The following is a 15,128-nucleotide window of genomic DNA, read 5'->3' as shown; positions in this document are numbered from 1 at the left end:
CTCAGTACCTCTAAGAAAATGTGCTTAATTATGCAGCTGATCTAATCCCTTTTTCAAAATGCTTTGGGATCCACATAAGGAGGAAAATGGTTTATGCAATTTACTATGCATGCTTTACAGAGATGAAAATGAGAGGGGAGGGCCAGCACATGCAGGATAATAGTGCAATAGCGAATGCTTCACAAGACACGTGACCAGAGCTAGAAGTTTTCCAAGTTCTGAATCTTTGCAACTTTAAGTAAAATAAATGAAAGTTGCAGATTGTTCAGCATCTCAAAAAGCCAAGCCTTTAATTTCTTGTGCTTACCATGGCCATCTAGGCTGTAACAGAGCTAAGTTTATCTCCCTACTTCTCCCATCAAAGGAACTGAACTTGTTGCCCCTTCTATGTAACCTCCTGCCCAAAAGGAAAAGTAATAAATCACTCAAATCCAGGAAATGCTGAATTTCATTTGAGATAGCCTGTTATTTCTCTTCTTTTCCTTTGGCTGATGATGGCCAATACTCATCCTTTACAACACGCTCATGACAATGCTAAAAATTTGCTTTGAAAACGTCATTTTCCTGATGCACCTGTGCCAGAAAACAGCATCACCCAAGTAGCACGGCACTGAGTTGCAAAGGTGATTTTTCGCACAACCAGCTCCAGAACCAGAGCATTTTAGCATTAGTATGATTGTACTTTTTTTGTCACATAGCTTTAGAAAACACAGACTCTTTTGCTGACCTATAAATAGCATGTACATTCAGTTGGCTAGTAGTAATGGTTAAGTTGAGGGATGGCCACAGATCTACAGGCAGGATAGGCACAGTAAAAACTCAGAATTCCTTAAAAATGAGTGCCTGAAAATTTTAGGTGTGGGTGCTGATTTTTTAGGCTCATTTCCCCATACATTGCTTTGTATTTCTCCAGAAAGTCTGCAAACTTTCTGACTGAGACAGGCCCAGGTACTGCTTGGTGCCTTTTTCTGGAACATCATGTGAGCAGGTTGCATCTGATCACATCAAACAGCATTTGTTGGTGTTGCAGCTCCTTCCCCCTTCCCGAAATGAGCAGGCTCTAGCTCCCAAGACCTCATTTCCAGAAGCTCCTTAGTGCCTTTCCAGCCAAGATGACTTGACAGTGTCATACACCATCTCCTCCCTCCACGTAGCATCTGAAAGATGCAGGTTCAATGACACTCCAAAAATTGCATGAGTCATACTGCCAAATGAGATGGTCCTTTCCTTCCTCCTTCCTTCAGCTACTTCCCATCAGCAATATTTTGATTGCTTGTGGCTCTGTGGTGACCAGCCCTGCTGAGCCCCCTCTCAACTGAAAACTAATCTGGCCAAAACCTATTTTTTCCACGAAGTCAGTTCCCAGTTTCACCTGCCCCGTGCAGCTGCACATGCAGAAGGCAACAGGGCCTGATGGCAGAGGACACCAGAGGGAGAGGATTGCTCCTTTTGGCCACATCAGCTTGTGTTGGCTGTGGAGGTGCAGCCTTTGGAGTGTTGCAAAATCCAAAAGACTCAGTTGACAAGATTAGTGGGATTTAGGCTTCTAGATCAGCTAAGCTCACTTTAAACTCCTGGGCCTGGGTAAATTATCCAAGTGCCTTTGGAAACATGTGGAGGCCCCTGGCATTCCCTTCCCCAGGAGTCCCACCTTGCTGCCCTCCATCCCCAGCAAGGGTGCAGTAGGGGCAGGGTGCTTCACAAGACCCTCACACCCTGGTTACTGCTGCTGCTGCTTTGCCCTTCATCTCCCTCTCCCCTTCTTGCCTCTGGAAATGCTGGGACCCAGCTGCCCAAGAGCTCACCCAGCATCCATAGCTGACCCAGGCTGCTCCCCTTGGAGCAGCGGTAGCTTTTCATGGCTCAGAAGAAGAAGAGGGACCACGAAGGAGCCAGGCTGGTCCGCGCAACCGTGTGCGATCACACAGGTGCCCTCATAGCAGGCCAGCTTCTCTCAGCAGGCAATATTTCAAGTAGAGAGGGAAACGACATGAAGTGTCTCTTGACTGCACAACCAACCTCACCTCCTCCTTCCCCAAACCTGGCTAAGAAACCTCATCCATGCATCAGTAATGCCCCTTACTCATCAAAGGGGTGTTGACCCTTCACTGAGGTTGAGATGATGACTCTCCACCTTTGCCCTATCCGAGAAACGCTGAAGGCACAGAGCACGTGTCATTTCCACAGCAGGCAGAAGAAGTCTACAGGGCTCAGCCCAGATAAGGAGCACGCAGGTAATTTTCTTCTCTAGCCAATTCACAAGTTCTTGTCCCAGTTTAAAACCAGACCAATTCAATTTGATTCTGTGAGGTAAAACATGCTGCTCTGCACCCTTGTCATCGAAAAGGTTGCAAAAGCTAACACATCTCAGCTGCAGCTTACCCTCAACCTCTCTTCCCCGGCTGGACGTGCCAGAATTAGAGCTTATCAGAGGTCAGCAGCTCTGGCTTTTGACAGCCTTGAGGATTTCATAGAATCACAGAATAGAATCATACAATCACAGAATCATTCCAGTTGGAAGAGACCCTCAGGATCATCAAATGAGGTGTCATTGCAAACTGGAATTGAAACAAACCTTCTGGGATCTTTTTACTAAAATGGGAGTGTGTGAGAGTACACCACATTCTGTGATTGAAGGCATTACTGACCAGCTTGTGGGAGGTCACTAGAGCCCTTCAGGGCTTGCTCTAACTTTATTTGCAAGCAGAATTTTCCATCCCAGATAAGTCCAACCGTGGCCTTCAGGCAGGGTTTGTCAGACCTGGTAGTACACAGTCTATCAGACTCTCTGCCCATCTCACCCTCCCACCAAAGCTTTAGTGCAAACAAGAGTATCTCTACAAAATATCATAATTTGGCAAAAATGTCACTTCAGCAATGTTTTATCAAGAACTTCCCCAGTACTTCTGAGGCTCCTGAACAACTGTAATAAACATTTTAACTCGACAGTTGGTAAGCAGGAAATTCATACCACTTGGAAGTTGTGAAACTTTACATCATGCATGCATGATACAAGAGCACCCTGACATCACTGAAAAAGCATAAAAAATGGCAGCTGTTTCAATTTGGTAAGAGAAGCGCAGCTTTCCAAGTGGGAAGATGTGCTAAACTGAGCAGCAGACAGGAGCAATTTGGGAAATCAATGAATTTGCCATCTGAGTTTGAGCAGGCTGTTAAATATGTAATGTCTGTCTGGCCTGGAAGCAGATCTGAAACTGAGTCTGAAACTGTGTTTTCCCTTCATGCATATATAAGGAAGATAAGCCAATGGATACAGCAATTTAAAAAGCTCCCCTTTGAGTGCCCACCACCAACATTTTCCCCACATCATAACATCTACTTGCAGAATTAAAGTAAGTGAAGAGAAGATTAAAAAATTCTACCAATAAAATTTACTTATGTGAATCAAAGATTCAGAAAATCAAAGCAGACCATTGAGTCTAAAGCACTCAGATGCATATTTCCAAAAGCAATAGAAAAATCCCTCTACTGGTGAATAAAATTTTTTCTAGGTCAGCACTCAGCAGGAGACTTTCCAAGTGGATATTTTTACTATGGATTATAACTGCATGGATGCATAGCTGTCTTTTTAGCTTGAAACATCAGTGGAGAGACAATGAAGTAAAAAGATAAGCAGATGGCACTGCAGCAAACTTGGGTGAGATGGTTTTGTGCATAAGTGTAATGCTAAGACACACATACCTGCCTTTAGTCCTATGAGAAGCATAACAACCCATCCTGACCAGGCATCCAGCAAACTCTTGATGAATTCCCATATGGATTCCTTACTTCTGCTTGTAATCTGAAATTAAACATATATAACGACATGTTGCTGATTCAGGCTGACACAATTTTAGCGTATAACGTTTAAAACAAAAAATATTTACCCTCTTAGAAGGTGTATACAATTTCTCTACTCTCTGCTCCCCCGAGTCCCAATCATTTTTTAGAGATGCTCTGCTGATCAAGTTGCCAGAAGCCCTTTCATACTTTTGAACTCAAGACATACATCCGTGTTTTTAGAAGTCCTCCTCAAGTCATACAACAAGGTATGAAGCAATAACTTAAGAAAACTCTACTTTTTCTCACCACCAGGATGGCTGTAACCCAGGGACTGCGATGCATTGAAGCCGGACAACTTTACCTTTCTATGGCGGTCAGTGTCGCGTGATTTCTCTCGCAGCCAGTCGATGGTGTGGAAATCTTCGTAAGTTCCAACATCGGGGAAAGGCTCATCCAGAAAATCCATAAGGTTGCCAGAACCATTCATGTCCCCTGCATTGACCATATTAGGGTCTGTATATAGAGGAAAAACAAGTATGTCAATGAATTCATGCAGCTTTGCCAGACATTTCAGAATCAAATTTTCCAAAATACCTCCACAAGCCACGAAGTCAAGAGACCATGAAAAGGCAGTCCTTGTGGGCACTTGCTGAAATCTATGCATTGCCACTAGAAAAAGTATTTTGCTGAAGACTACTTCAGCAGCTTAGCAAACCCTAAAAAGCACATACAAAAAGCACAGTGTCCAAGTGCAGAAATAGCAGCTTTCCTGAAAACCGAGCCCCAAAATTCAGGATCGTTCTGGGCTTCTTCTGCAGTGACACATCCTGATCACACATCAGATGGAGTGCCTTGCCTGCAGGGAGATCATTGCTTAGTCAGGGTCACCAACTCAGAAAACAAATTATAATACACTGGAATTTACCATTCATCATCAACTGCAGATTTTACAAGGCACCATTAGTAGTCAGAATGCTGCATTGTTGTCTAGTTTTGTATGCTCAAAGCTCCCTGCATTGATCCGCTTTCCTTCCACTGCTCAGAAGGCAAATCTCGAGGTCATAGTATGTTAACTCTGCATCAGGTCCAGAAATGCAGTAACTTCTTCAAATTTGCTGCTCAAGGGCTAGGAGCAGAACTGTTCTTGGGAGAACTCAAGTGGTTACCTTCTGTCCAATATACAAACTTTCCAAGTTTGCTTTTAAGAGAGCAGGGGAAGAAACAGTCACCACGTGTCCTGCTAGAGTACAAGAGGAAATATAGAAATACCTATCTCCAGACTATAACAAGCAGTTACCAGAGGCATTTGATAGTTAAAAAGGAGATTAAAGTAGGCTGCAGAATAACACACACTCCAGAGTGTGGCACACAAGCTGAGTGGACATTTTCAGCCCAGTTTTTGGGAATGTGCTCTTTGGATTTACAGTCTACCGATACAAAAGCAGAGAAACATCCACGCCTGTTGCTATGAAGCCCTGGAAACCAAACCTTGTTCATGCAATCCACATAAGCAAAGCATAAAGAAGTAACCTCATGGCAACTGTACCTCTCTTTCCCACAGAGAGCTCAGCAACATCTGGCTAGGTGCAAAAATGACTGTTATGTCCTTCAAAGGTCAGGTCCCAAAGTAGTCACTAATATGACAAGCTCCAGAAATGGTTGACATAATTCCAATGAGAGGAGCCTTCAGTACCATAAGAACCTACTAAATGAAGTAGTTTAGGTTCACAGGATTGGATTCACCGAACTTCAGCCATCTGAAAGTTTGGTGTCTGGACTGTAAGAACGACCTACACTGGCTCTAGAGACGGCGAAAGATGTGTGTAAGGGTGTGTGGCAGGGGAGTGCCTGCTCCTTTAAAGCTATCAGGTCAAGGACCTTTTTACCTGCAAGAGGGGTTAATAAGCAAGGGAGGAAGCCTGAACAAGAACATATAGGGACATAAACCTGACATAAATTATAAGGGAGGCAGTGATGAGACCCAAAGCACGTCAGTCACACTCACTGATCAGGGCACACAGGAGTGTGCGAATGTCTGTTCCAGCAAGGTTGCCTGATCAGGGACCTTGTCAATTGAGAAACTATGGGAAAAAGAGAGCAAAACAGAAACAAAATACACGGAAACACAGACCTGACAAAGCAGACATGGAGACCATGACAAGAAACAAACCCCACCACTCACACAAATTGAGGAACTATTAACTGTGTGTGTGCCGCTGGGATACTTCAGCTTCGCTACTGGTTGAACCTGCGCATGGGAAGTGGCTGCCATGTCCCCCAGCACGGGCAGAGACCCCAGATCCAGGGGCAGGAGGGTCCTGGGCCGTGGCAGCTGGAGGAGGCAACCATGCGCTTCTACATCGCTTAACAAAGTGTTGCTCTACAGAGTGATTAATCCCATCCATCCTAAAACAGGTGCCTAGGAAACAAGGTCCAGAGAGTCCCTAGGGTTTGTAATCTGAAATGGCAAGCCTAAAAAAAACCAAAAAACCAACAAAAAAACCACCCAAACCCCAAACAAAACAGAAAAACAAACAAACAAAAACCAAACCAAAAAACCAAACCAAACAAACAAAAAAACCCGGGTAACGGGGTTACAAGAAGGAAAAAAAACAACAACAAAACCACACATACACACAAAAAAGAAAAAAACCCAACCAAACAACAACAACAATCAAAAAAACCCAACAAAAACAGACCCCACATGAAAACACACAAGAAAAAATGGGGAAAGATACAGACTTTGGGGGTTTTATAGAGCTGACTCTGCAGAGCCTGTAGGTCCTTGACAGACACAAGATAACTTCTGCAGGTCACTGGTGAGGCTAGCATGACACTAACAACTGCTACCCACTTTCCTCCATCAGGTCCAGAAACAGGGATTTCATGAGTGCAGAATTTGGCTCCTTGAATCTGTGAGGAAATTTCCCAGTTCTGTAATTGGGACAGGCAAATCCATGGCAGACAAGCTTTCAATCAACTGTCCATACCCTCTGCTGCTCTTCTCAGTTCCCTTTATTTACTGCCTTTTTTCTCCCTCTCTCTCCATTTTCAACTGTTTTACTTGAATCTTCCCCATTTAACCTTTTTCTCCCGTGCTGACTTTAAGGTTGTAACAAGAGTGAACACTCAGCTTTGTCAGTGTCTGTTTTTTGCACTCCACCAGGTAGCACCTTTTGGCTGACACAGACAATGTGCTCAGCACAAGCAGTTGAGAAAAGCATAATTTTTAGAGGCAACAAATAATGTCACCATTATAATTCTATAGAAGCACTTTTAAATGCAGAAATGAAGTAATCTCCAAGCACCATGGCATGTTTGAAAGAGAATCGAGCAAGAGAGTTGCAGCCAGGGGAAGGAAACCAAAGGCTGCTGAGCACAAATAAGCAGCCACGGGATGGAGGGCATTTAAAACGCAGCAGTTAAGAGGAGTTACAATGAGGAACAGCAACAGTTGGCCAAACAGATGAGAGCACGCTCCTGGATTTGCTAAAGAAAATGAGAGTCTGGAGGTGGGATGCCATGGATGACACCAGGGAGCTGAAGTTGCAAGTGGACGTTGAGTTCAGTGGCTTGCAAACCATGATCGAGGAATGGAATGGAAAGCTGAAATGAGGGAAAAGGATTAGATCATCCCATTATTTTGTAACACTGTGATATTCTGCAGATTGTTTACTTCAACCTATTTTTCACATACAGTGGAAAGGACCTGTAAAGAACATGCAGTTCAGACTGCTTGCCAGCACGAGGCAGCCCCCTCTGCTATATAAAGAAACTTCTGGTAATTCTTGTGCTAAAAGTACTGGCAAGTTTTCCTTAATAGTACCAGAAAATTAACCAACATGCTAGTCATATCACACAAAAAATAGCTTTTAAAGTGTGCAGTCAATGCCCAGCACATGACAATATTGTGATGGATTTTACCAGGCCAGACCTCAACTATGCAGGATAATTACAATCTCAGCCTGAATCTACCATCAAAATACGTGCTACACAACACGTCCAGGGAGAGAAAAATGTGCTAGAGCCCACAGGGCCATGGAAGATTAAGAAAACAAACAAACTTTGAACTCTAGGTAGCATACCAATACCTGGAAATTGCAGCCAGCTGGATGATTATCAGCCTTAAAGTTCACTTCAGGTACTACACTTTCAAAAGCGGAGATTTGGTATCACATTATGCAAACCCCAATTTTAGTAAATAAAGCCTGGCTACAGCACTTCTGAACCGAGTACTACCGAGTTCCTATCTTATGTCCTTGCACTAAGCACCCTAAGTACCACTTCCTGTCTCTTTATTTTGCGTTTATTTATCTCACCTTACTTGGGCATCTGAAATAATCTCCAAAGTTTATTTCATGATGAGCTAACTTGCCCTCTCAGAGATGCTTGCAGAGAGCCTTACACAATCAACTCAGCCATAGATATTTTAATTTAAAATAAGTAGGTTAAGGGCAAATTAACCTTATTCAAATGTGAATTGTAGCCAGGTGTACTGTAGCAACCCACTCTGATGATGTCAAAAGTATGAGCACTCATGGTGTGAGTTGTCTCACCTAGCATGAGAAATCTGAGCTAGACTCTGGACACTAACATCTAGACTCCTTTCATAGCTGGTGATGGGAAGTAAACTCTATTCAGATGCAATTTATCTGATGTATTTTAGATATTTACATGAGAATGAGACAGATTGTTTCCCAGAAGTGCTCATTCCTGTTTACTGATTACAAAGAGATGTCAGACATCCAGATCTCATCAAATGAGTCTCACACTACCTATTCAACAGAAAACATGGCAATACCATTACATGCAGAATCGGTAACAAATGCAGCTCACAGCCACCTGTAACACCTGCGCATCTAGGAGCTTTGGATGCTCTGACAGAGCTTGTACACACTGAAAGGTGTTGAATCTTGCTGAGTAACTGTTTGATATATGTATTTTGTCCCTTTGTTGTTCTATGTCTTCGACGCCTCTGCTGGTCCTTCTGCTACTTTTCCCAATGCTGATGCAAAATAATTTGTGTTAGGGAAAACATTTCCTGCTTAGTCTCCTGCTATTTTCCTAATAATTCCTGGCATTCCACCAGCTTTTCCTAGGGTGAACATCAAACATTTTCACTGAGCAGTCTGCTATGACTCCAGGCTATCCTCCAAGAGAGGTAGCAGCCAGGTTGGGGTCCATCATTCTATAGCCTCTTAGGGTCATTTTCCCCATTGCTTTGCCGTTATTGACTTTGAATTGTATCTGCCATTTTATTTCTGGCAATTCAGTAGAGACTCACCTTCAGCTCTTCACAGTGAGTTTGTGTTTTTACTGACCAGCTTAGTATATCTACAACTGAACATTTTTGTCAACACTCTGCTTTAATAATTGTAAACAGGTTCTGAAAACGGAATGATGAAAAAAAAAAACCCAACCAAATCCAAACCAAACAAATCTGACTGCACTATGTATCTCTGGAACTCAGAGGGTTCTAATTAGCACATCTCCCTGGATTTAGACCCATGTCAGACCACTACGGTCCTGTAGGTTGTGCAAATTCCAGGCAGGGATCAATTCACAAACTGAGAAAGATCACAGTGCCAGACTGGCGATTGTGCCTCTTGACAGAGGCTCTCCTGGCTGCCATGTAACTCTAGACATCTTCCAGAAACCTTGGGCCGGGTCAGCCTGATGTTCAGTCATTGATCTCCCAGCTAACCAATGGTGCACAATATTCTGAAGCCAGAGTGAAAAAGACACCCTACAAACACTAGAGGTGTTACCTGAGAACAGCAAAAGGTAAGGATCAAAAGCGTAATTCCAAAAATGAGCCTGTCAGGCCTGCAAGAAGACAGATAAATTTTAAGTGAGTAATCACTGAAGCCTCCTGTGTAAAGAAAGCAAAGAAGAGACCAATGCAGAAGCCAGCGTGAGAACACAGGGAGCTGCCCAATGGGCTTGGACACACCAACAAGCACAGCAGGTATCTCGTGGCCTGCAGGTCTCTTCTGCTACATTTACTCACTTTTCGTTATTTTTTTTAAGAACCAAAAGGTAGTATTATTATCACATTTAAGGTGATTTTTTTTCTGCAGGTCTCACAGTAAGTAAACTCATCATGTGATTCCAACCAGCTGTATGATACACTGCACCTTGGAGTTAAGTTTTATAGAAGAGTGATAAATTACATTTACAATGCAAATACTGACAACCTCTCAGCTTTATAGCACTGTTACAGCATGTACAAACGCAAAAGCCACAGCTAGAAGAGCTCTATTGGTGAACTGACATTCTAGGTATTATGTTGACTGACTGATCAGATCTGAAATGTATTTGACATGGCAAGTGCAGACCAAAACATCCCATGGTTCAAAGAAGCTGAAAAGTATACCAATGGGAAACAACTAGCTGAACAGTCATCAAAGGAAAAGTCTTGGCCCTGGCCTGTTGCTACTAGACATGCTAGTTCCATGCTATGTTCTCCTCATCCTGTTTTCTGTTTTAATTGGACCCATTGCACTGAGGCAGGCAGTACGTTTTTTAATGCAATTCCAACAAGTTTCAAGTTACTTTCAACAGATCAGAGTTACTGAATTACTTTAACACTTCAAATATTGCTAGCAGATGAATACTCACCTACACACTTTCACCGTTATACTGTTTCCCTTGAAGACGGGGTGGGGGTGCAGAGGGGGTGCTATGTGAAACATAACAGTGTGCAGGCAGCAAAACATACCTCTCTTCAGTGACTCCTCTGCTATAGCATAAGGAAGAAGTGAACCTGAGTAGAGGGTGCGAGAAGAAAGCAGAAACCTAAAGGCTTGTTGCCAGTTCCCCAATTCACATTTGTTTGAAGTGACTTTTCTAGGGCATTCAAAGCATCACCTGTTCCATCTCTTCCAAATGTGGCATGAGTTAGGCAACACACAAAAGCAGAATATAGTGCGTCTCAGGGCTTGTCTGGTACCAATATACATACAATGATAAAACAGGGAGAACCTGCTCCAGACTCAGTGCTTTCGAAGTGATTCATGATAATTTAAATTATGACTCCATTAGAGCTGGTTGTGCCACTGACCTGAATGGCTGGTCAGATTAACTGTGCCCATATGGTATGACACGACATCAGGTACCGCACAAACTAAAGAGTAGGCGGCCTGTGAACATCCCCGGGATTTGTTATCCATAGTACCCAATAATGAACAATGCAGTCTTACTGGTTTAGTAACGGCAACTGTCACAAGACTCCTTCACGCTGATGGATGATTTGCCACTCTCTGTACCCTTAATACTTATATTGGCTCTTCCTAGTACCTTATTCTCAAAACAGCCAAGCGTGGTGCCCCAGCCTCATGGCCATTAACTGCTCAACATGATCTGTTGAGCAAAGGCTCCTTGCATTGAGAGCTGGGTGTTCTGCCAGCATCCATCCACTCCCCATCCCAGGGGATTTAGACCTAGTCGCAGAGATGGACGCAGAGCACTCTCCACTTAGGCCTTCAATCCAGGTAATTAGGAGGTCAGTGCTGCCCATGGAGTGAGCTGAAGATGTTGGTGTTCGGAAAGAGTCAGAAGAGGATCAGGCTGAAGGAGAAAGTTCCCAGAGCTGAGCACGGTTACACCACAGATCTTCAGTATCACCCGGCCAGAGAAAATGGGTCTGAGAGTGCAGGACATCAGCAAGAAAAATTATTAACAGGGTCACCTTGAAAGAGATTAATGAAAAGTACAGGGAGCAATACACCTTCTGAGGAGGGGTCAGAGAAGGAGGTCTATTTAGCCTGGAGCCAAGGGGGGTTGATGAAATTCCTGTTCCACCACCAGCCACGCCTCGTAGAAGAAGATGACCTAGAAACGGCGATGTGACATTGCACCCTACAGGATATAGGCTTCAGGTATACGGTTATGAAACATTCTTCTAAACAAGAAGATGCCGTTGGGTGACGATTTCACAAGGAAGGTATCTTCAGCAAAAGCAAGCGGGCTGAGTCACTGGCAATTTAAACGTGCAGTTTTCTGCAATTTGAAAAATATCCATGGTAAATTTAAGACTATTCACCTTAGAAGCCTCAGACTGAACGGGCCGATTGATTTATTGAGCTTCTGTCTTAATGATGCTGTGCTAAAAAATGTTAAAATGGCCTCAGATCAGAGCAAGGTTCAGACTCCTGGAAAAATAGGAAAATGCTGAACCCAATTGCAGGCCTTTTTTGGAAAAATAATATGGCACATAAAAAGCAGAGAACAGTTAAACCGGGAAAATACAGAGGGAAGACAGGATATTAAAATTGGCAAATGCCTTTCTTACAATTCAAGGACTAACTGTACAGCCTCTATATATTAATAGGTAGCACAGCAAACCCTCGGTTTCCCACCACACAAGCACAGGCAGGCTGCAGTGTCAGAAACATCACTGTAAAATATTGCAGCATTTTACTGCATGGCCCAATCACCACATATTAAGGAGGTTCTTGCTATGATAGTGTGGGCAAGCTAAACACTGTCACATCCCCGATGTGCAGCTTTACCCTGAGTAACCTCTGTGGAAAAAACTATGAAGCCACAGCAGCGCTCAAAAAACACAGGGCACCAGATCACAGGGGAAAGGGCCTGGGAGAGAAGGGAAAGGCAGGAGGGAACATTTGGGATAAATGGTGGAAAACTGAGGCACAACAAGGCCCCTCCGGAGTGAACCACAGCCCCTGACTGCCCCTCCTCAACCATCACACGTGCCAATGGGGCGAGCGCAGAGGAGACAACAAGGCTGGCCGGGAGCGCAGCAAAGGGAGATACAGGGGGTTTGGGGAGGCATGGGATGTACCAGCACACCCCAGGAGATAGTAACCCACCATCAGGGCTTCCCAACCCTTCTGCAACAGCCTGACTCCCTCTTTGCTTTTTCTCCTCCTGGGTGGCCCCTGGGTCACCACACTTTATGGTTGGACTCAATGATCTTAAAGGTCTTTTCCAACCAAAACAATTCTATGATTCTTTTCCCACGAAGGTCAAACCTCACCCCAGCATTCTGCACCCCACTCCTTCCTGGGATGACACTCCCTGTGCAAACCAATTTATTCTGGTATGAAATATCATGTGTCTGGTCTCTGTTTGAATTTTCTTGGAAAGTCTGAGCAAAATTAGTTCAGCTGCCGAGTTCCGTCAGAAATGGAAGGGGAAAAAATCCCAGCTCTTTCCTCGCAAGCTCCAAGTGGAATTTTTGCACTCTCATAAGTCAAAAATGCTAAACTCACTTCTCTGTTTCCAGCAAGTCTTAAAGGTCCCTCCAATAAATTTAGTTGTTAGCACAGATGTTGGGACTGTGGAAGTGGTGGGAGTGAAGCATTGTGTCCTCTGAAACATCCATCTGCGTTTTTCAATCTGAGTTAAAATATCTCTGCTAAAGGATGCTCCTCTGCTAGCAGCCCATCAGCTTGGGCAGATGAGTCCCAAGGGCCTGCATCAACCCCACATGCCCTTGCTTCTTGGAGACAAGGTTTGATTAGGTAAAATTCAGAAACCCTTCAGCATCTGGGGTAAGAAACTAAGCTTCGGAAGACAGGACAGACTAGAAATCAGGCTACCTGTGTAGCCGCACGTGTAGTTTTTATTTTTTATTTCCCTCTAGTCCCCCTCCTCACAAAAAAGAGGCGGAATTTTCCTCCTGGAGCAGCTGTTTTTACTGCCACAGAGCTCACAGCCAGGGCTGAAAGGCTGGGGGTGCTGCGCAGTTTTCCTCTCCATGCCACACAAGGCCCAGCTTTCCAGCCCCAGGTTTGAGTTTCCAGTGCTGCTCCTTGTCTCTTCACTCAGAAAATGATGGGATTAAAACAGGGGTGGGGAGAATGGTTCTCGGACTGTAAAAAAAGGCAAATACATTCAGAGAGGACAGAGCTGCACTGTCAGAAGTGAAATGCCCTGATTATATAGTTACTCCTAAAAAGCTCCCCCCTTAAATGGGGTGATTAATGGCATTAAACGCACCTCTCGCTGAAAACATTTTTAAGCCTTCAGCTTGAAATAAAGCTGATAAACCTGCACTAGAAAAGCCATTAATCTGTTCTGCCGCATCGCTTCTCATGATGTGAGTGGAGGCAGCGAGTCATTTCCACACAGATGGAGGGTGACACTCTCCTGTTGGCAGGGCGCTGGTTGTTACTGCTGCCTTAGATGCCGATGGGCTGCACAGTTACAGACGAGTGACTTCTTACCGCCGAGAGGAAGCTCCCGCACCTGCAAGATGGAGAAACCTTTTCCTTGGGGTGATGTTTGAGAGCAACGTGTTAAAAGTGGTTTAGGAATAGCAGCCTACTGTAACCCTGCCAGAGTTTATCTTTTGGCATTAACTATTGAGTGTGATTTTTTTGGCTCTGCTGGACTAGGGATGAAGAAACCTGAGAAAACCTGATACCTGGCGTATACGTATGCACGCACACACACAAACAAATCAGACTCCTACTCTACAACCTGATTCCACTCCACTAAAAGGAAAAATCACCCCTTAGGCACATATACACACCCCTTAGGCACCCTAAAAAGCTGCAGCCTGATGGCAAAAGCAAACTGGAAAAGGACTGGCAGCTATGGGCACTGTACCGCTGTTTGAGGGTGGGCGCCATGCTGAGCTGAGAGCAGGTCAGAGCTCAAGCGACACAGCACTGACCACCATCAGAAGCGAGATGGCCCTGAACCATGGGTGAAGCGAGGGGGTGGGAGCCTCCCCCTTCCTCCTGCACAAGCACCGGGCTGCAGCCATGGTCCTGCTCGCTTTCCCCTCCAGCCCGACACACAACAGCTTGGCTGTGAAGCAGCTCACAGACCAGGGAGGTCACAGCACCCCAGAGAGGCCCTTCACCCCAGGCAGACGGGAAGGACGCAATCCTGGGGTAAACATTCCCCTTCAACGCCGTCCCTTTCTCTTCCTCCATAGTTTTCGGTTGGAAGGGACCTTCAAAGGCCATCTAGTCCAACCCCCCTGCATTGAGCAGGGACGTCTTCAACTAGATCACGTTGCTCTCCCCTCTTCTAGTTTAAAACCATCACCCCTTGTCCTATTGCAACAGGCCCTGTTAAAAAGTCTGCTCCCATCTTTCTTATAGGCCCCTTTTAAGTACTGAAAGGCTGCAATAAGGTCTCCCTGAACGGTCTTCTTCAGTCCTTGTTTAGAAGCCGCTATCTTTGAAAAGGCACCACCTTCGCAAGGCAGACCCTGACAGCGGCAGGAGCTGAGCCCCCACGCGGCCACGTCTTGGAGCCAGGCCACAGCGCCCTGGTGCTGCCGGGCCCAGAGGCCTCCAGCTGGGGATGCTCCCAGGGTCACCCTTTCGTACTAAACAACTGTTAAAGGACTTATGTCCTTCATT

The 15,128-nt window shown here is 44.8% G+C and overlaps 1 protein-coding gene across 2 annotated transcripts in view; it reads right to left on the bottom strand.

Moving 5' to 3' along the window:
- The window catches only part of CLCN4 (chloride voltage-gated channel 4), a 51,044-nt gene that overhangs the window by 30,547 nt on the left and 5,369 nt on the right, over positions 1-15,128 (bottom strand). For both annotated transcript variants that reach the window (XM_065648966.1, XM_065648976.1), the window contains exons 2-3: positions 4,145-4,296; positions 3,703-3,802 (exon numbers count right to left, since the gene is read on the bottom strand). In XM_065648966.1, coding sequence (XP_065505038.1) covers positions 3,703-3,802; positions 4,145-4,296 — 252 coding nt within the window. The remainder of the gene's footprint in view (positions 1-3,702; positions 3,803-4,144; positions 4,297-15,128) is intronic.

This window comes from Caloenas nicobarica, chromosome 1 (assembly GCF_036013445.1).
Source record: "Caloenas nicobarica isolate bCalNic1 chromosome 1, bCalNic1.hap1, whole genome shotgun sequence".
In the NCBI taxonomy this organism is placed as follows: domain Eukaryota; kingdom Metazoa; phylum Chordata; class Aves; order Columbiformes; family Columbidae; genus Caloenas; species Caloenas nicobarica.
This window is presented reverse-complemented; position numbering and strand designations above follow the sequence as displayed.